Here is a 22,685-nt window from a genome sequence, read left to right as displayed (position 1 = left end):
TTAAAAATGGTGGCTGTGTACCCCAAATCATTCTCTGGTGTCTGCCAGAAAGACTGGAAATACTTTGGCCTTAAGTTTTCGGGGGGGAAAAAACCCCAAAACTAAAAAAGACCTACTTGTGTCTGAGAGGGTTTTTTTTGTTTGTTTGTTTGTTTGTTTTTGTCTGAGAGTTTTTGAAATTGCAGATGAAGTCAAGCATTGGGAAATGAGGTATAGAGCCTAAGATCTGTGTAGTGAACAGCTAGTGTGTGTAGAACGTGGGCAGTTATATACTTGTGTAGCAAATACAAACAGGTTCTGTACTTAAACTTGATGTAAAGGGAGGCAAGGCATGGTTTAGTCATGTACCTATGCAAGTGAGTGCAGGTCTTGTAAGGATCAGTTTTGGAAAAATTATACCTAATCAGTTTGAAGTTACATATTTTATTGAGCATATAATATACTTGACACCAATTATTCTCTCTCCAGCTCAACTAAGAAATGCTGAGAGCGATTTTTAGGTTTGCGACCAAGGAGGATAATTGTGGGGACTTCAGTTTTAGTTTATTTTTAAAAGGAGTGAAAAGTCTTTTCTTTCAAAAACAAAACCTTTGCTGTTCAAAATGGTTGTTAGAGGTATGGAAAATGGCAAAAATTAGAGTAGGCAGGATAATGAAATCTGAGTTCTTCAGTATGTAAGGTAGAGTAGAGAGGACATGTTGTCTAGCCCTTGATGTTAACCTTTAGTCTGAGATCATAGTATAATGCTGCTTGGAAGCCGTCACTTGATGTAGCTGGCATCATAATGACATAATGAAAACTGTAGTGAAACTGGATCCTTGGTAGCTTTAAAGTGGTTTGATGCCACCTTCTACCCTGCAGTCCAACTTCCATGTGCCTTCCTGCTAGGTAAACCTCATCTCCAGCTCTGGCGTACTGGGCACACTCCATTCATTCCTTAGTCTACTAAGCCTGCATGGAAACCACTGGGAAGACTACTCATGGCCTGATAAGTGGGGAGAAATGCCTTTTTTTTTTTTTTAAGATGTTATATATTTATTTGACAGAAATCAGGAGGAGGCAGAGAGGCAGGCAGAGAGAGAGGAGGAAGCAGGCTTCCTGCTGAGCAGAGAACCCGATACGGGGCTCAATCCCAGGACCCAGAGATCATGACTTGAGCCAAAGGCAGAGGCTTTAACCCACTGAGCCTCCCAGGTGCCCCAAAACGCTTTTTTAATAGGAGCAGATCCACCAAATGTACCCTAAGTGAAACAAAAACCAAAAAATTCCATGTATCCTTATTATATTTATTTGTAAATTGTACTACTGCAACAGTATATTTTCTAAAACCTACCCCAAATTTAAAAAGCTATGAAGATTAGGGACACCTGGGTGGCTCACTCCGACCTGTCTGCCTACTGCTCAAGTCCTATCAAGTCCCACATCGGGCTCCTCTGCCTGCCATTCCCCTTGCTTGTGCTCATTCTCACCCTCTCTGACAAATAAAATCTTTTTTATAAGAAGGCTACGAAGGTTAAGTGTAACTCATAACCCTTTATGTTTTCACTGAGAACACTGATATACATGTCAGTGAAAGTAATGAGACACATGGATGATTCTTTTGTTGGTTTAGTAATACCATGTAACCCTTCAGTTTGAATGTCTGGTTCAAAGCACTTTTACTTTGAAATTGGATTTAATGAGTGTCATAGCTGAACCAGATAACCTCTTTATGATACATATATTCAAATGCAAGTACAGTGCTGGCTACACTTAAAAAGCTAGGGTTTTGGGGCGCCTGGGTGGCTCAGTGGGTTGAGGCCTCTGCCTTCAGCTTGGGTCATGATCTCAGGGTCCTGGGATAGAGACCTGCATCAGGCTTTCTGCTCAGCGGGGAGCCTGCTTCCCCCTCTCTCTCTCTGCCTGCCTCTCTGCCTACTTGTGATCTCTGTCTGTCAAATAATCCCATCCACTAATTACACAAGTTTCCTAATGTTAAAAGTGACTGCAGGGGCGTTTGGGTGACTCAGTGGGTTAAAGCCTCTGCCTTTGGCTCAGGTCATGATTCCAGTGTCCTGGGATCGAGCCCCACGTCAGGCTCTCTGCTTAGCAGGGAGCCTGCTACCTCCTCTCTCTCTGTCTGCCTCTCTGCCTACTTGGGATCTCCTGTCAAAAAACAAAAAAAAAGTGACTGCAAACTCCCATCTTCGCTGATGTCACTCAGTCCTCCTATCACTTAGGTCTTGTCACATTTTTAAACTAGAAAACCTGTGAAACATTTGTTTTGAAAGATTTATATAGATTCAAAAGCTTTTTTATTTTTCCAAGAATTTAAAGCCTGTAGATGTGAAGGCTTCATTAGGTTGCAAGCTTTAATTACAAAGTCACCAAGCAATGATAACATGTACTAATACTCTTTTTCAAAATGTTATGATAGCATAAACTATCCATATCCTGAATTTCCTTTGAGATATTTTTCACTTACTAAAATATTATCCCCTCTTGATGGAACAGACTATTTATTTGGAAAAATGAATGTTTTCAAAGACATGTCATAAATATCCACTTTTCTTAGAAAAACCAGAGTCTTCTATTTTAGAAAGAGAAAATTATTTAGTACATGTTTAAGTTTGACATTTTTAAAAAGTACTTAGCTACAGTATAACCAATATACCTCACTTGGTGTATATGGATTTTTATGATCCTTTCCCATCCCATGGCGGAAATTGCCAAGATTGGACCATGTTTGAAATTCTTTTTTTTTTTCCTAGTTTGAAGGTGTTACTTACTCCTATAAAATTAATCATGACTGATGTACTGAGGAACTCCGCAGGTTTTCAGTTTCAAGTTCATTACCATATGTTTTCTATGGATGACACGGTGAACAAATTTCACTCATGGTGCTTTTTAAGCTTCTTATCCAAGCAGCTGCCCTACCATTGGTTGTGGTTGAATGGTTTTCCTAGAGAACATTACTTTTTTTTCCAAGATTTAAAAAATTCATTTGAAAGAGAGAGAGTGAGAGAGCGAGAGCGTGTACCACTGATAGCCCAAGCAGGAGTAGGGGTTAAAGGGAGAAGGAAAAGCAGGCTCCCAGCTGAGCAGGGAGCCCAGTGTAGGACTTGATCCCAGGACTCTGGGATCCCAGGACTCTGGGATCATGACCTGAGGTGAAGACAGATGCTTAACTGACTGAGCCACCAAGGTGTCCCTTTTCTATTATTATTCTATAGTCATATTATGATTCTAATATTTACAGAAGGAACGGGTATCTTTAGCTCATCATGCCTTTTTTTTGGGGGGGGGTGAAGATTTTATTTATTTATTTGACAGAGAGAGAGAGACAGCCAGAGAGGCAACACAAGCAGGGGGAGTGGAAGTGGAGAGAAAGAGACTGCTGAGCCAGGAGCCTAATGTGGGGCTGGGTCCCAGGACCCCAGGATCATGACCTGAGCCCAAGTCAGATGCCTAGCCAACTGAGCCACCCAGATGCCCCTACAAGATTACTTTTTGTTAAAGAAGTAATCTGGTCTTCAGATTAAGTGTGTATTCTCATCAAAAGTAGTTTCTTTAGGGGGCACCTGGGTGGCTCAGTGGGTTAAAGCCTCTGCCTTCTGCTCAGGTCATGATCCCATGGTCCTGGGATCAAGCACCGCATCAGACTCTCTACTTAGCAGGGAGCCTGATTCCTCCTCTCTCTCTCTGCCTGCCTCTCTGACTACTTGTGATCTCTGTCTGTCAAATAAATAAGTAAAATATATTTTTTTAAAATAGTAGTTTCTTTTAGATGTATCATCAAGACAAAGTATAAAAAGCTGAGTAAGGGAAAACATCTGTGTTTTATGAGTACATGGCAAACCTGTCACACAGCTTGTAAAACTTATCAGACTATTCAGGAGTGTTCAGAGTTTTGCTCATAAAGGAATACATTTTGATTTTATTATTCTCTGTGTATTTCATTCATTTTAAAATCACATTTACTGTAGAATATACTTCTTTTGATATTAAGTATAAATTTCACAAAGATCTAATTTTATCAAGTTTAGTAAAATTTTTTTGATGGATTGAAATTGTGTATGGCATGAATGTAAACAGAGGTAAAAAATTGCGGATACCTCGAAGCATAGTATGACTTTAGGGTAGGAGGTCATGGTATATACTGTTGGGTATATTTTCATATTTAAATACATACTTGATGGCAGATTTTGGGGGAGGGCTATCTATTTGTTGTTCTTAGTCATTTTTATTTTGTAGTTGATGAATAATTCATACTTAGGAATGAGAGTCTCATTTGTCATATTCTTATTAGTATTATCTTTAATTTGAAGTTTCTGTTCTAGAATCCTTAAGCCATTCATCCAGTTTATGAGGTTAGTTTCATTAAGAATTGATTATAATATATAAGCCCACTCAAGTAGGTCTGCATAAACTGCCACAGGGTATGATGTGTGGAAAATAAGCTTGTTTGACGTTTGGTGTTCTCTGAGGATGACTTAGGAAATATAACTTGTGACCTGAGAGGGTGCCAGTGGCAGCATGTGTATGAAGTATTAATAAAACTGAAGTTAAAGGTTTTTATTAAAAGAAAAAAAAAAAGAACTTCGAGTATTTTCCTTCTTGCCTAGTGTCTACTTGGGGTATTACCGTACTAAATGTCACAGTTCAGGTTGCTATATGCCTGTGGCCCTACCAGATGTCCCCGAGGCAGTATTGCTAGAGTTTCACCTGCGACCCAGAGGCAGAACTTGGGTGGTGGTTGGGTCTCCCTGTCTGACCCTTGCAGAATTCTCACGCAGCCTACTCTTCCCTTTTTTGGTCTTCCTTGTTAAGCTGAGGTTTTTGAGGGCTGGACCACTTCCTGATCATCTTTATGTAATGGTTGGCCCCCTGTACGTTTTCAGTGAACTCCTTTTGGAATGGTGCTAGCTTTTTTTTTTTTCTTTTAAATAAATTTTAAAATTAAGCTTCAAGGTTGTTTCTGGGTATGGGTTTTTAAGGGTACGCATACCCAGAGGCAGATAAGATGCATGCAACTGGTGGGGAGGTTGGTAACAGTGGAGTGCATACCTGACGTGTGACCATGAGACAGAAGTCTTTGGCCTTCTGGAGGAGAGGCAAAGAACTGTCTTGTCACTGAGGTCTCCTGCCTCATTCAGACCAAGGTAGATTCTAACCTTTAGGAGTTAATGAAGGTAAAACTTTGGACTTGTTGACTTTCTTGGCTTTTTGAAATATTTCTCTTTTGAGAGCTATCAGGATAATATCTGGGGTTGATAAGTTTTCCTTATGTGTGCACATTAATGTGAGAGAAGAAAGGGGGAGGGTATTTTATATAGCTAGAATCTCTTTTCTGTTGTTCATGACTTTGTGTCTGCAGTTTTTGTTAAAGAAGTAATCTGGTCTTCAGATTAAGTCTGTATTCTCATCAAAAGTAGTTTCTCTCTCTCTGCCTGCCTCTCTGCCTACTCGTGATCTCTGTCTGTCAAATACCCATGGTTCTTCCTCCCCAGGTGTCGGTCACTGCCAGGCAGGACATAGGGGTGCAGGTTGGTTACAGTGCTTCCTGGAGTAACAGTTCTCATTCATTATCTTCTTTGCAGATGCAGAAGCCATGGAGTTGAGCTGCGGCGAAGTACCTCTTTATGTAAGTCCCCACGCACTGGACTTCAGCTCTCTGTGTCCCTTTCTGACACTCAAAAACTACCTGACCGAAGTGGAGAGCAATGTTTGACTCACTGTTGAGTTGAGGCTTTAAAAAACGAACTGAGCCTTACTGTCTCATTCCGGTATTCACACAGACCCTTTTAAAATGGATTGGCTCTTGGTTCTAATGTCTAGGGTTTTGTGAAAGTTCCCTGAGGAGTTTTATTTAAACGGTTTAACTTCTAGACTCAGAAATACCCATCTCATTTGTGTGAATGATTTTTGAACATTGTATTTTAAGATACCATGATGATATTTAAGAATATCTTCTCTGTGTCTTTTTTGGGGTAAAGTCTAATGACAGCTGTATTAGCTAAAATGACAAAGGAATTCAAAGGGCCAAGTGCTGGGGCATCCATAGAATAGGTGTGGGTTGGGCTGACAGATGCCCAGGGAGATGTTCCGTCAAGGGTGCCTTCTGCATTGAGCCAGGAAGGATTCTTTTCTATTCTTGAGAGCAATTCTGGGTGTAACAGGGAAGTGAAATTCCTCTCTTCGTAGAGGAAATGGCATATGGTTTCATTTTCCCTTGGCCAAACCTCTTTCCTTAGAATCTGACTGAGTTGGTGGGGAGTGGGCATGGGTGGGTGTGTGGGAACTGTGGTTTCAGGTGAACGTTGAATCTTCAGTGCATGGAATTGAGTCAGAGCACTGCATCTAGGCTGAAAATATGAGTTCAGTTGAGGTTAGTCTTTAATAGAATGAAGTATGGAGGAACTAGAACATACTTAATCAGAATCTTCAATTAAAATCTATTTATTCATTTCCCCTTAGCACACTCCACTGTGTAGGTAGCCCAGCCTCCCTCCTTCTCCCTGTACTGATTCCCCCACCTTTTACATCCCCCACTCTATTCTCTGGAGGAAAAAGTAAATGATAAAATGAACGGGTGTCAGAATAATGAATGACTTGCCTCCTGGGTTGCCCAGTGGTCTGTAGTACTCTTTCTAGGTTGCGATGTGCAAGTCACAAACTGTAGGCAGATTGGACCCTGCTCAGCCATAGTGATGAAGAATGGTTCAAGGCTAAACTGTAAATAGTTCCTAAGTCTCCCTAGCTTTTTATTTATTATTATTATTATTTTTTGTATCTTCCTCCTTCTCACCTTTACTTATTCTGTCCTGCTTTCCTACCTCAAATCCCACAAACCTAATCAAGATAATCTTGTAGTTGATCAGCATCTTACGGTATGGCTGTTTTGATTCCTAACTGTTTGATTATGATCAGGCTAGAGAGTCAATACACAGAGCCCAAGGAAAGAAGGGACTTAAAAAACAAAAGCCAAGATACTTTTCAAATTATCAAACAGTATGTACTGACTAAAATAAAATGAAATATATGAAAGGTGCTAAGAAGACATTACTCAGAATCGCATCCCCTGTAGATGTTATATTAAAATAATTCTTTGTTGGGGCGCCTGGGTGGCTCAGTGGGTTAAAGCCTCTGCCTTCGGCTCAGGTCATGATCCCTGGGTTCTGGGGTGGAGCCCCTGCATCGGGCTCTCTGCTCAGCAGGGAGCCTGCTTTCTCCTCTCTCTCTCTGCCTGCCTCTCTGCCTTCTTGTGATCTCTGTCTGTCAAATAAATAAATAAAATCTTTAAAAAAATAATTCTTTGTTGATACTAAGGTGCAGTTTTTCCTTCCCTCATTTTAATTTCCTTCCCTCAAATTAACATCTCATTTAATTAAGTTTTTTTTTAAGATTTTATTTATTTATTTGACAGACAGAGATCACAAGCAGGCAGAGAGGCAGGCAGAGAAAGAGGAGGAAGCAAGCTCCCTGCTGAGCAGAGAGCCCAATGTGGGGCTCGATCCCAGAACCCTGAGATTATGACCCGAGCTGAAGGCAGAGGCTTTAACCCACTGAGCCACCCAGGTGCCCCTGAATTCAGATATTCTTATATCTGCTGTGCATTCTGGCAGATATCATGTTGTAGCTAACTCTGTGCATGTGTGTCCTGGGTTTTAATGGTTGTATGAGTTCACTTAAAATTACTTGTGACAGAAGTACTTGTGATTGTTGTTGCTACGTGAATTAAATGCTTTCAAGATGTATCTACCAGGATTTGGTATTAAAAAGTTGAGCTATTGTGTACACACAGTGACATGGAACACATGGAAATAGGATCATGAAACACGATAAAATCTGTCTAAATTTAGAAATTGTTGCAATGAGGGGCGCCTGGGTGGCTCAGTGGGTTAAGCCGCTGCCTTCAGCTCGGGTCATGATCTCGGGGTCCTGGGATCAAGTCCCTCTTTCTCTCTCTCTGCCTGCCTCTCTGCCTGCTTGTGATCTCTCTCTGTCAAATAAATAAATAAAAATCTTAAAAAAAAATTGTTGCAATGAGTATGAAATAAAATTCAATTGTATTATGATAGATAATTTTTTAGTAGAATATAAAATGAAAGTTATAACTGATGATCTTAGATGAAATATGTACATTTGTATTCAATATGACTCCTAATATCTATATAGATATAGATACACACACATACATATATATATATGTTGTAACCTGATTTTTTCCCTCACTTAAACTTTAATGTTAGTATGATAAACTGATCGCAGCCAATTTGAGTACTTGGGCACATGCAGTAAGAGGTCAGAGGGGATACATTATAATGAAAATAAGACTTAAACCAATTTCTATGAAATTAGTATCATGTAAATGGAGAACACGTGAGAACTATAATAAAACTTATTTCTGTATTCTGGGGTGGGCCTTCTCTCTGCTCTTCTGTGTTCAGAAGTTTGAGAAATATTTACTCCAAGCTTCTAGTTTATAAAATCTGGTTTGTAAATATTTAATTTTTAAAATTCATATTTATTTTCATATATTATAAAAATTGGAAATATCAACAAGTGTTAAAATCCCATGTTTTTTTTTTTTTTAAAGATTTTATGTATTTATTTGACAGAGAGAAATCACAAGTAGACGGAGAGGCAGGCAGAGAGAGAGAGAGGGAAGCAGGCTCCCCGCTGAGCAGAGAGCCCGATGTGGTACTCGATCTCAGGACCATGAGATCATGACCTGAGCCGAAGGCAGCGGCCTAACCCACTGAGCCACCCAGGCGCCCCTAAAATCCCATGTTTAATCCCATCATCAGTATGAGCACTGTTGATATTTTGTGTTTCTTCAGAACTATATTTATATTTGTGCTGAATTTTATTGACATTAAGGTTATTAATTATTAAGGCCTTTATTTGGATGATTTTTTAAATTGCCATATATATGTATTAAGTTTTTATCTTTTTTTTTAAGATTTATTTATTTATTTATTTATTTGACAGACAGAGATTACAAGTAGGCAGAGAGAAAGGAAGAGAGAGAGGAGGAAGCAGGCTCCCTGCTAAGCAGAGAGCGGGGCTCAATCCCAGGACCCCGGAATCATGACCTGAGCTGAAGGCAGAGGCCTCAACCCACTGAGCCACCCAGGTGCCCCTTAAGTTTCTATCTTTTTAAGTAATCTCTACACCCACCACGGGGCTCAAACTCATGGTCCTGAGATAAGAATTACAGGCTCTACTGACTGAGCTGAGCCAGCCAGTTGCCCCTTGACTGCAGTATATCAGATCTCTTTATTTGGGTACTTTTATGTACTAACAATCCTATTCATTATGATTTGTTCTCTTAGAAAAAGAAACTGACTCTGGCAAGTGTATAATGAAGATAACCCCCCCCCCACAGAAATTTTGAAGGGCCTATAACATATGGAGATACCTTTAAATTAAAAAATAATAATTGTGGGCTAACGAAAAGTCTTATTAAGATGTGCTTTATTTATTTATTTTTTTAAAGATTGTATTTATTCACTTGACAGAGAGCTCACAAGGAAGCAGAGAGGCAGGCAGAGAGTAATGGAAGCAGGCTCCCCGCTGAGCAGAGAGCCTGATCTGGGGCTCAATCCCAGGACCCTGAGATCATGACCTGAGCTGAAGGCAGAGGCTTAACCCACTGAGCTACCCAGGCGCCCCAAAATGTGCTTTAAAATATTAATTGTAAGATTTATTTTATGGAGGATTAGATCACATAAATAGAGTGATAATTATGGAGGAAAAATTTGATAGAGATGATTCTCAACTTTGACCCACTTTCCACAGAAAGGCGCTTTGTTCAGGCCATTTTGTTTTTGTTCCTTTGATTATAAACTGTTTTGATGTAAGAATTCATTTTTAAAAATCAAAGGTCTTTGCTTCTTGGTTGCTAAAGAGAATCCTTACTAAAAATGGTAGGGGGTATTCGTTTACCAGGTCTGGTAGGTTTTTGTGGTCTTCAGGATATTTCTTATATGGTATCTTGTCACCTGCAAATAGTGAATGTTTTACTTCTTCCTTACCAGTTTGGATGCCTTTTATTTCTTTTTCCTGTCTGATTGCTGTGGCTAGGACTTCTAGTACTATGTTGAATAAAAGTAGTGAGAGTGTACATCCTTGTCTTGTTCCTGACCTTAGGGAAAAAACTATGAATTTTTTGCCATTGAGTATAATGTTAGCTGTGGCTTTTTCATATAAGGCCTTTATTATGTTGAGGGTTGTTCCTCTAAACCCACTTTATTGAGGGTTTTTGTCATGAGTGTTGTACTTTCAAATACCATTAGATTTCACTCATGTGGAATTTAAGGAATGAAACAAATGAATAAAGAAGACGAGAGACACACGAAAAACAAATTCTTAAATACAGAGAATGAACTGATGTTTACGAGTTGGGGTGGGGGGCTCAGGCTTGGCATTGGTGAGAGAGGAGAAGATTATGAGCACACTTAACCACAATGAGCGCTGAGTAATGCAATGAGTGGTTGAATCACTATATTGTACATCTAAAACCAATACATACAGCATTGTACATATAGCACTGTAATGGTAACTATATTAGAATTAAAGTTTTTTTTTTTTTTTAAGATTTTATTTATTTATTTGACAGACAGAGATCACAAGTAGACAGAGAGGCAGGCAGAGAGAGAGAGAGGGAAGCAGGCTCCCTGCTGAGCAGAGAGCCCGATGCGGGACTCGATCCCAGGACCCTGAGATCATGACCTGAGCCGAAGGCAGCGGCTTAACCCACTGAGCCACCCAGGCGCCCCAGAATTAAAGTTTTTAAAGAAGATGGTGGAGAGATACCTTTTTGCCTATAGAAAATCTACAGTTGTAAGTACTCTTTTTTTCCTCATGCATTTTGTTTGGATCCATGAAGTAAGCTGTCACATTTAGAGTTTTATTTTTTTAGGTCTTTCACTATTGTTTCTCTTTCCAGTTTTTCTCTTTCCACTATTGTTTCTCATTTCAAGGACTGGTTTTTTTTTTTTTTTTTTTTTTTGTCCTTTTTTTTTTTTTAAATCTTTTTTAAAATTTATTTTCAGCATAACAGTATTCATTGTTTTTGTACCACACCCAGTGCTCCATGCAATCCGTCTGTGGACTGAATTCTAGGAGCATTTTTTCTTTTTTCTTTTTTTAATTTAAGATTTGTTTAGAGAGAGCACACACATGTGCAAGCTGGTGCAAGCAGGGGAGGGCTAGAGGGTAAGGGAGAGAGAGATCCCGAAGCAGATTCCTTGCTAAGTGTGGAACTGAGCCCCAGGCTCCATCCCAGGACCCTAAGATCGTGACCAAAGCCAAAATCAAGAGCTAACCAACTGAGCCACCCAGGTGCCCCTAATATTTTTAATTTTCTACTTAATTTACTGTGTTGTCGAGTCTATTTATCTTACAATTTTAGTTTCCATTACTTCATTTGTGGTTTCTATGTAGTATTTTCAAATCTTGGTCTGATTCTTATGCCCATATAGTTTCATTATCTTGTGTATTTTATTGTGTGCACAAAGAAAGGACTTAAATTTTTTTTTGCATTTCAGGAATTTGTTTCAGAGGGTGTTAAAATTTCTGACTTCGTCTGGTGTGCTGTCGAACTTTATAGTTTTTTGGCCAACATTTCCGCTTGCTCATCTTTAGAGGGGAGGCAGCCTTAGTGTTGGAGCTGCAGGGATATTCCTCAGCTCAGCCACAGACTCATTCTATTTTTAAAATGAACAATGGAGGTCCATTGAGTTGCTGTTGTAGGAAAAGAGAAACACTGGACTGTAATAAGGTTAGAGAAGGAGCAGGGGTTGGCAACTGGTAGCCAAGAGTTTTATATCGATTTTTATACCATGGGGACCTGAGCCTTGCAAATCCAATTTTCAGCCCAGAGCAGCTTCCTGACTCTGTGCTCTAAGGAGCACTAAAGGAGCCCCTTTGGAAGACCAGGCTGTTTGCTCATGATAGAAAAAATAGTAGACATTTGCAATCGGGTTTGAGGTCTAGGCTTATTACTAGTTTTTACTTTTTATTTATTTCTAAGGATTTTACTTATTTTACAGAGAGAAGAAGAAGGGGGAGAGGAAGTGGGAGACAGTTTCTGAAGCAGCCTTTCTGCTGAGAGCACAGAGCCCAACACCTGGCTGGAGCTCAGGACCCCTGAGATCATGACCTGAGCCAAAAACAAGAGTGGGGCCCTTCAGTGACCTCTAGGTGCCCCTAGGCTTAGTCGTTAGATTAAGTGACAATATGGTTTTGGGAGGAGGAGTGTTAAGCTAGCAGAGTAGTCATGCTGAAGCTAATGACAAGTGTGAAAGCCTGGAAAAGTGTCATTTATAATTAATATAATCTAAGATGTTTATTCTCTATCTTAAAACCTCCTTAACTCATACCCTTGGGAACTTGAAATTTCTATATTGGAAGTCATAAAGTTATTTTTATTCTTTTAGTTTGTTGTTTTCAGCCCTTTGCTTCCTAGTTTGTACATAAAAAGATCGGAAATGATGCAAGTAGTGTTTAAAAGGAGAAATTTTGCTTACTTGGGATTTGCTTGAATTATTTTTTAAAAATATTTTATTTATTTATTTGACAGACAAAAAGAGATCACAAGCAGGCAGAGAGGCGGACAGAGAGAGAGAGAGGAGGAAGCAGGCTCCCTGCCTAGCAGAGAGCCCGATGCGGGGCTTAACCCACTGAGCCACCCAGGTGCCCCTTTGCTTGAATTTTGAAAGGGATTTTGCCTTCACAAGCCAGAGAGTATTATGCTGTTCATTGTTTTTCAGTTACTTTTAAAATTGAGTTTTCTCAAGGTTTTTAGAAATTAATAAGTGTCATTAAACAAATGTATGTTATACTTGTTAATCTAGAAACTTCTTTTCACATTATATTTTGATTTTTATGTATGTTGTAAGTAGCACTGATCTTCCCCAAATCAGTTCAGTGCTGTGAATAAAGCAGACGAGCTCTTCCTTGAGAAACTGTTGATGGAAAATTTTTTCTCAATAAAAATAGCTATATTTTAAAGTTATTTAACCCTTGCTCATCATAGAAAATATAAGTAGAAATATTAGACATTACTTTTGGCAAATTTGTACATGCAGTGTTCCATGAAAGGAATCCTATAGGAAATCCATTAGGATCTTGGGCAGAGTCCATTAATTATTCGTCCCCATTTTATACCTCCTTTTCTGTCTCCCTGGTAACTACTGTTGAAGATTGATGCATTTGTCTCAGCGGCAAGCATTAGAATCCCCTTGGAACTTACTGGCAAAAAGAATTTTGAGACCTTTACCCCAGATCTACTGAATCAGAGATTCTGGGTCACCAGTGGGGCCCAGCAAGGTACATTTTAAAGCAATTTTCAGGTAGTTCTGTTTCACACTAAGGTTTGAGAACTAGAATTAATGGATATATTTACTGATTTTTGTGTTCTCCTACAATCCTATGCATAAACTTAGACACAGGCTTTAATGAATCATTTTTTAAAATCTGGATCCTGTTTGGGGCTCTTTATCTTTAGCCCACCAAACGGAGTAGAAAGTCCTCTAAGTCATCAGGCATAGCTCAGACTCATTCTTTCTAATGAGTGGGTGTGAACCAGGTCTTTTGTCCGTGGATGGGTACTCACTTTGTTTTCGTTCTCTGACCATGAACAGTTGTTTACTAGATATCTTTGTCTATATGTCCTTATGTATTGATATTTTTGTCTCTGTAGTATGGGTTCCCAGGAGTGGAATTGCTGGATGAAGGGTATACATATTTCAAATTTTTGTTTAAAAGATTTTATTAATTTATTTGACAGACAGAGATCACAAGTAGGCAGAGAGGCAGGCAGAGACAGAGAGGAGGAAGCAGGCTTCCTGCTGAGCAGAGAGCCCTATGTGGGGCTGAGTCCCAGGACCCCGGGATCATGACCTGAGCCAAAGGCAGAGGCTTTACCCCACTGAGCCACCCAGGCACCCCTCATATTTCAAATTTTAATGGCTTGCTTTGCGAATGAGATATAATATCATTTCATCAAATAACTTCCAGATAATTTCATAGCTAGTTTTTTTTAGCTTTAATAACTACTAATTATGAAACTGGGCATTCCCATTTTCATTGTGCAAAGGCAGTGTGTTCAATTCTGTATACTTTATAGATGTTCAAAAATATCTTGATTTAAAATTTTTTTTTGTTATGGTTCCTTCATTTCTTATGTTTCTCCAATTCTGTTGAATGCAAGCCTCTGATCCCTGGAGATGTTTGTAACATCTGCAGAGGGTGTGTCTGTGAACCTTTGCGTGTGGGCCCTTGCTCTCTTCCACCCTTCAGGCGTGTTCATCGTAGCAGCTGACTGAGGAGTATCATCATTTCTGTTCTCTGGAGGCTGCAAATGGTTTAATGGTTTGGCAGCACAGTTTTACTTCAGGAGCTTGTGGCCAGCTGGCTCTAAGCTGCTTCCCTCTTCGTTAGCATTTTAGGTTTTGTTACTCTCCCAAGTTCATGGTAGCTTGCTGTGTTTGCCCCAGGAATATTGGTTGCCCCTGGGCTCGCTGATCTGATGTTTAAGCCTTTGACTCGGCTCGTTAGCTAGCTAGCTGAGCGGAATCTGCCCCAGTCAAGCACTTGGATTTCTGGGGCTTGGAGTAACTTCCTTGAGTCCTTGGCTGAGTGTACGCTTCTTGGTCCCTGCCGTATAGGGGAAGGACCAGAGGACAGGTCCCAGGGCCTGTTTCCTAGACGAGGGAGGCAGCTTCCTATTAAGGCGGGGACTTAGTGGCTTTGTTTTTTGCTCACCTGGCAGACACCTCCTTCCTGACTCGCACAAACTCCCTCTGGCTTCTGGTTCCTGTTGAAGGAAATCCTGTCCTCCAGATGCTGCTCCTTCTCTCCTTGGGGCTCTCTGTCCCTGAGGGCTGCCTGTGACTGGCCTCTCTCCCCGATTATCTCAATGTTAGTAAGGGACGCTATCGTTGAGACTTTTGCCTGGTCACCCTCACTTTGAGATGAGGAAATTAAGGTTCTTAGGGTGAGTGACTCACTTGACTAATTAAACTGCACTGGTTTGATATTCAGAATATTTAATGCTATCTATATTAGAAGCCGTATAATTTTCTTGCTTTGAAAGTGGTAGAGACCACAACAAGCCTAGGGTTTTCCCACCTGCCCTGGTTAATTAAAATGACCTTCCCAACTTGTCACCACAAGTTGATTGCCCCATCGGCCATTACCCAAGGACACCATTTTGTTCTTCACAGCCCTGCAGTCTCACTTAAGCTTTAATAGTGAAGAATGGTACTACTTCCTGGTCTTTCCATTAAAGCATCTCCCTTTTCTCAACTTTTTTTTTTTTTTTTTTGGTCTTGCTAGAGGATCCTGCCTATAACTAAATCTAGGTAAGCCCTGACCCTCTAAAACAAATATACTAAAAAAAAAAAAAAAAATGGGCTCAGTAATTGTTTTTCATTTGCTCCATCAAGCTCTCCAGCTCAAGGTAATAGACATTTTATTAGCTCGGGTGTTGGGGGCATGGATGAAGGTGTCTTTTAGCACATACCAGTACAGCTAAGTCTGCCTTTGAGAATGGAATCAGGAAAGGCTTTTGCCTGAGAACAATTTCTAGATCACGTGTTGCCTTTGTGAAAATTTATTTTTAGCAGCTTATGTCTCCTGACTTAATCCCAGCAGCCTGTGCATCTCAACTAATTGCCCCTTCTTGCCTGGGTTTTTCCAACATTGTTTTGGCTGGGCTAATTGAAGTCGCCGCTCCTCGATGGCTTTTGTTTTCTGCTGACTTGATTTTTTCCTGTTCGGTCCTTTCTGCTGTTTCTCCTGTCTTGCTTGTAAGGGGGCAAACAACCTTGAAAGCTGCATGTTCTGCCCATAGTGTAGAGGAACCGTGGTAACTGCTTCATCCTGCCTGGCGAGGAGCCACAAGATGTCAGTTCCTGGAAGTCCTGAGATCCTTAGCTGCTGCCAGAGATTGCTTCATGGTATTGCAAGAGCAGAGGGGAAGACCACTTCTCAGACATTAGCTAAACCTATGACTTGGAATGTTACATAAGCCCTCCATTAGCTTTGTCCTTGTCCAGATGCTTAAATGGTACCCTGTCCTCTTAGCACAGGGAGGGTTTCTGGTAACCCCTTCTATCACTACTGATAGGACATACTTCTAATAAAGGGCCAAAGGTAAAATGTACAACTGCGGGAAACTTCTGGAAGAATCAGCCCTAGCACCCAACTTTGAAGGAATTTCCTTGTGGGTGTAGATTTGGGGGCTCTGGGTAAAGAAGTACCACATGTTCATAAAGTCTGATTGTCTCACTTCCCATACTTTAGTGACAGCCCCCACAGTTTGGGCAATATGCAGCCTTGTGTTCTTCAACACAGAATGTGAAGTAATTGACATTTTTGTTCTAGTGGCTTTTAAAAATATTACCATCTTAACCATTTCAGGCATGATTCGTAGGGGTCAGATATTTCTCTCAGAGAACCCTCAGAAGAAGTAAGATGTGATCCAATTAAGATGTTTTATTAACACATTCTAGAAAGGGAGCTATTACAGAAGATGGGATAGTGATTCTGCCTTATTAATAACTCCTCCCTCTCACCCCCGAGGTTGTGCATGTGTGTGGTTTGAGTAGGTGTTTTAAATTCCTGACTCTTTTCCCTTGTCATAATTTGATACACTCTGGCTTTAGCCTTACTTCTAACAAAACTGATCCCATGAGGATTACCAACTTTATTCTTCCTTAATCAGGGGTGTTTAAGCCCCTGTTTAGTATAGTGCACTATTCTAGGCACAAAGGATATAGCACCGAGGGAAATAGTCAGGATTCTAAGACCCTACTCTCCCAGAGCCTGCTTAAGAGTGGAGAGATGGACAATAAGTAGGTAGACAAATAAAAACATAGGGCATGCAGTTGTGGTATATTGTGGCACTTACAGCATATGATGTAGAGAGCAGTGTGTGTCCTGAGGTAGGGAGAGAGCCGGGATACCCCGCAGTGTTGTAGAAGGATCAGAAAGCACAAATGGCCCTAACGGAATAAAGACCTTCACATATTTGGGGGACAGCAAAAGGCCCAAGTAGCTGGATCATTGAGAAGGAGAGGAGACTGTTCAGAGATGTAAGCAAAGCCAGGCCATGGAAAATTTTGGACGCCAAGGTGATGAAATGGCAAGTCATTGGGGAGTAAATGTAGGGAAATTGCCCTATGTGATTCTTAATGTTCAAGAATTATGCTGGTTCTTACTGAGTCCTTTCTTGGTTATTATGTTTTCTTCCCTTCTGCTTACCTGGGTGTACCCAAGGCCCACCCCTTTATTTTCTCTTTCTAGGCAAGCTCAGCTCTCCTGTTGTTAGAACCACAGCACCTCCTTGAAGACTCCCACATGAGGAGCCTCCTCCTGACCTCTGCCCAGGCCTCATCTTCTGTTTCCAGCCTGTTTGGTATTTCCATTCAGTTACCTAGCACTGACTTCAAATCTGGGCTGTTAAATTTTTTTTTTTTAAGATTTTATTTATTTATTTGACAGAGAGAGATCACAAGTTGGCAGAGAGGCAGACAGAGAGAGGAGGAAGCAGGCTCCCTGTGGAGCAGAGAGCCCGATGCTGGGCTCAATCCCAGGACCGTGAGATCATGACCTGAGCCGAAGGCAGAGGTTTTAACCCACTGAGCCACCCAGGAGCCCCTGGGCTGTTAAATTTTAAACAGTCTTTCAGTTCTCCAAATTTCAGCTCCCTCCCACCCCCCAAGTCCAACTTCCTGACTGGCTGTTCCCATATCACCATTCTCCCAGGCATGGTGACCTTACATCTGAGTTTCCCTGATTCCTCCATTACTTTATTCTCTGTAGCCCATCAGTCATCAAGAGGTGCTGAAGGTCAGGGTTGTCTGTTTTCTCTCCTCCACCATTATGAAAATTCATCTCTGAGTTGTTGCCTATAACCTCTTCAGAGTTGCCATTGTCTTACTTTGCACATGTTTTATTCTATGCCTCAAATATTATCTCTGGCAGATTCATCTCTTGCTTTGTGGCCATATCCCCTATCTGTTCTGATCAGACAGGTTTTTGCTCTGCCTTGGTGGGGTTTATTTTCTTACAGTAGAACTTTGCCCAAGCTGCTCTGGCTCCATAACCAGAACTGTCCCTCGGGTAAGAGTGAGATATATCATTGTATCTAGGTTATGACACTGGAAAGCTATACATTTGGTATCTTTCTGGAAATTTTCTAAGACTTGTTTGTGCTTTAGGTGTTAGGTTACCATTTTGGAAGGATTCTCCTGCTTCCTGGTTATTTTGATAATCATGTTGTAATACCCTTTTGTGCCGTGGGTAGAGCCTGTGGCCTGAACGCCTGGGCTTTCCAAAAGTGAGGATAATTGAAAGGGAATAATAGCTTTCTGCTTTAAAAAATGATTTAGAAAAATTAGAAAAATGAAAATTCCACTAACGAATACTAACATTCACATTTAAGTAGGACAAATTATTTGGAGCAAAATGGACACATTGGGTCCAATGAAATATATTAGAAATGTTTGGTTTTTAATCTGTTATATGCCAACCATGGTGCTCTATACTTCTTCAAGAATTCTCTAATGTATAGAAAACCCTAGGAGTTAGCCTTCTTTTATCGAAGGAAAACTGAGGTTCATTGACGTGGGGCTGGTTTTTCTTCATCAGTGCTTATTTATCTGGCCCAGGAGCTGTGATAGGCTCAGACGTGATCAGGGAACAGCCGCCTAGCTGAATTACAATAGAACTTGGATTTGAACCTCAGATCCTCTTTCAGCCTCTGTCACACCACAACCATGTGTCCTGTGGACACAAATTATCATCCTCCATTATATCAAAATACCTAGTGTGGTGTCCAGCATGTTACAGCCTTTCAGTAAGTGTTGGCCGACTGCATATCTGGAAAACCACTGAGGGAAGGTGAGCTTGTTCTCTGACCCATGATAGCAATATTCTAGACTGCGGCTGTGGTCACTAGGGTGGTGACCCAGCTGGAAAAACAATAATTAAAGCTGGTACTTGGTCACATCTGTGATTGTAGAAACCCTTTGCACCATTAACTCCAGCCATACTGTTCTCAGTGTCTCACGAGTGTCATGCTTATTCATTTTCCCAGACCTCTAGTTTGGTCTGCTGTTTCCTCTAGTTGGCACACTCTTGCTTCCTCTCTCTTTGTATTTAAATTCTTACTCATTGTGCACATTTCAGCTCAAATGGGACACCCACCTCACCCTTTTAGGTTTTTGAGGAGGTTTTCTTATTGTTTGGTTTCATCTCTTTTATTAAGCTTGAAATCACCAGGGCAGCAGAGATTTAAGGAATTACTGTCTTGTCCCCTGATTTTCCGGTACCAGTACAGTGCCATGCTCAGGAAATGTTTGTTAAATGAATATGTGGTTCTAGTTTAGTTCCACACAAGCAGTGGTCAAGGTTCATTCAGTACACTTTTCAGTTTTATTGCTCACTTATTCCTGTACTGTTGTGCAATTTGCCCAGCCGGTCTATGGCCACCCCTGTTTTGGGATAGGGACCGGCAGGTTGTTCTGTACTCCAGGCACACAACAGTCAGAGCAAAGGTCACGTGAGGAGGGGGTTGTCACAACAGTCAGAAAGTTACAAGGTTTGGGGGAAGCAGGTCCCAGAGTGTGAAGCTTAACCACATTTTGGAGGCACAATGTAGACTCTCAATATTTGAAATTCAAAATTAAGTTTTTGTGAAGCAGACAATTCTTAGCCCAGAATTAGAATTTAATAGGGAGGAGGTTCTGATAAAACAGTAGGGAATTAAAAGCTTATCTTGTCCAGCTTAAGATTCCTGAAGAGTTTCTTGACTCAGTAAAGATGATCTGTGAACGATGTCACACGAACTCAGATCCCTTCTTTGGCATTCTTTCCTAGTATCTCCTTTCAGTTAATACACTCCATGTCTTTGGAAAGAAGTCGTTGGCGTTACTACCTTAACTGTTTGGGGCACCTTGTAGTGCTGTGCAAAATGTTTTTACACATGAGCTGTTTCATTATTATTATTAATTTATTTGACAGAGAGAGACACAGCCAGAGAGGGAACGCAAGCAGGGGGAGTTGGAGAGGGAGAAGCAGGCTTCCTGCTGAGCAGGGAGCCTGATGTGGGGCTCAAACCCAGGACCCTGGGATCTTGACCTGAGCCTGAGGCAGATGCTTAACAACTGAGCCACCCAGGCACCCTGAGCTATTTCATTAGACCTATACTTTGCTATTACTTGGAGGTGGTGAACTGAGAGATGTTGAATGACCTGCCTCGGTCCATTTGTGCATGCATGCTTACACTTGACCAGTTCAGTGTGTCAGGTTAGGTGAGGCATAGGCAGGGGCAGATCCAGGTTTTGTGAAGCCTGGGTTTATGCAATTGGAAGGGTTGTTTTTCAGAAAAGGAATATAAAATTATAAAAACAGAAGTACGTCAAGGTGAATATTTATAATGAGAAATGACAAAATTTTTAAAAGCCGAGCAATTCCGTATGCATTCGCAATCCAGCCTCCTCTTTACCAAATTCCAAAAATGTCCTCAGACACGTTAGTTTCACCCAATAGGCAAAGGAAGTGTGTCCTAGGGGACGTCGAATGGAAAGACAGCATAATCAAATAATGGCAGTTAAAACATCTCCCCCTTAACTCCAGCGTACGATATAAAGTAATCATTTTTTTCTGTAACATTTCACCCAAAACACTTGGATAGACACTCAATCACAAGCTAATTTCCCAATAGTTCATATTGTTTTCCACTGATGGTCAAGATGACCACCCCTGACTTTGACAGATCAAACTATCACATTTTAAAAAATATATTACTATTGGAAATTGAGAGAAAAAACAAACATAAACAACACATAGGGCTCTCCTATGGCTTCAGAAGAGGGCTTGTAATGCAGGAGCCTTGATCTTAAGCTTTGTTAGCTTTATGGTAAACCTGCTGGGCACAGGGTATACAAGCTTGGGAGAAGCAGGCTTTCCTGCCCTCAAGACTTCATTAGTAGGGAGGCAGCATCATCCCAGACAGTGAATAGTGAGAAATGGTTGGGTGAAGATAAGCTGAAGATGCTTCTGAAGCCATCAGGGAACACTTATCAATGGGGCCTGGGGTTGGAAGGTGAGTGGGTTTAGCCAGAGAACAGGTAGGACAGGAGTGGTCCAAGCAGAGGGCACGGTCTGAGAGGGCATATGGGCTTGTTGGAGCCCTGTGATTGGAAGAGAGGGCCCAGGTAGCCTCGGGCAGCAGGTGCTGGTATAGATCATGCCTGGAGTGAGGGCAGTGCGGGTCCTGAAACCCAGCTCTTGTAACTCTGCTGTATGACCTTACGTGGTAGTTACACAGTCTCATACATAATTTTGCAGCCATTTTGGTCTAAGTGCAAAATTAGAACATCTACATCTTGTGACAGATGGTAGAACTGTTCAGAGCAGAATCTGCAGTCCGAGTTCATTCCCTGGTGCTGTGTTTCAGAGTAACAGTGACAGTAATTTTTCTGGAGCAGGTAGCATAGATGTGGAAACTTTTTGTGGGGGAGGGGGTGCATGGCTATCAAGGTTCCATGTTTTCCCAAGGTTCCATGTCTTTTACCTGTACTTTGGTGAAGATCAGTAACAGTGAAAGGAACTGCTAGAGAGAGAGAGAGAGAGAGAGAGAGAGAGAGAGAGATGTAGGGGAAAGCTCATTAAGCAATAGAAAAAGTTGTCATAGTAGACCATGTCAGACTAAGTTTATCTTCTTTAAAAATTTCTGAAGACTTCAGTGCCAGCTTAGAATTTGAAATGACCAGGTTGTGTAGCAGCATGTAGATGAGGGCTGGTCTGGTGTCCTCTGGGAAATGTCGAGCATGGGAGAGAATTTGAAAATATAGGTCCCTAAAGCCAAATACATTTAAGCATCTGATATAAATGTTAATTGGTTAGAATATGGCTGTGGTTATTAAAATGTAACTTTCTAGAAAGAGGAAACATGGCTTCTTATATTCCCTTGAGAACAACAGATAACGAAGGATTTGCAAAAAAATGATATTAATGATCCAATGGAAAAAAATCTCTTGAATGAATGGTGTTGAGAAAATTGGACAACTACATGCAGAAAAAGGAAACTGGACTACTTTCTTATACCATTCACACAAATAAACTCAAAATGGATGAAAGAGCTAAATGTGAAACAGGAATCCATCAGAATCCTAGAGGAGAACATAGGCAGCAACCTCTTTGACCTTGTCCATAGCAACCTCTTTGACCTTGGCTGCTGCAACTTCTGGCTAGACAAGTCTCCAAACGCAAAAGAAGCAAAAGCAAAAATGAACTACTGGGACTTCATCAAGAGAGAAAGCTTTTGCACAGCATAGGAAACCATTGACAAAACTAAGAGACAACCTACAGAATGGGAGAAGATATTTGCAAATGTCTTATCTGATAAAGGGCTAGAATCCAAAATCTATAAAGATCTTATCAAACTCAACACCCAAAAAAAAGAAATGGGCAGAAGACATGAACAGACATTTCTCCAAAGAAGACATGAACAGATAGCAGACACATGAAATGGCCAACAGACACATGAAAAAATGTTCAACATCATTCAGTATCAAGGAAATCCAAATCAAAACCACATGAGATACCACCTCACACTGGTCAGAATGGCTAAAATTAACAACTAAGGAAACAAGATATTGGTGAGGATGCAGAGAAAAGGGAAC

General features: G+C 40.8%; 1 protein-coding gene across 7 annotated transcripts in view; it reads left to right on the top strand.

Moving 5' to 3' along the window:
* Window positions 1-22,685, top strand: part of ARHGEF28 (Rho guanine nucleotide exchange factor 28) — a 317,255-nt gene that overhangs the window by 61,866 nt on the left and 232,704 nt on the right. For all 7 annotated transcript variants that reach the window (XM_082724969.1, XM_082724974.1, XM_082724971.1 and 4 more), the window contains one exon: window positions 5,580-5,623. In XM_082724969.1, the coding sequence (XP_082581095.1) occupies window positions 5,591-5,623 (33 nt within the window). In that variant the 5' untranslated portion in view covers window positions 5,580-5,590. Of the gene's footprint in view, window positions 1-5,579; window positions 5,624-22,685 lie in introns of those variants that run through there.

This window comes from Mustela nivalis (assembly GCF_964662115.1).
Source record: "Mustela nivalis genome assembly, chromosome: 3".
NCBI lineage: Eukaryota > Metazoa > Chordata > Mammalia > Carnivora > Mustelidae > Mustela > Mustela nivalis.
Note: the sequence above shows the minus strand (reverse complement) of the source record. Positions and strands in the feature narration are given on the sequence as shown.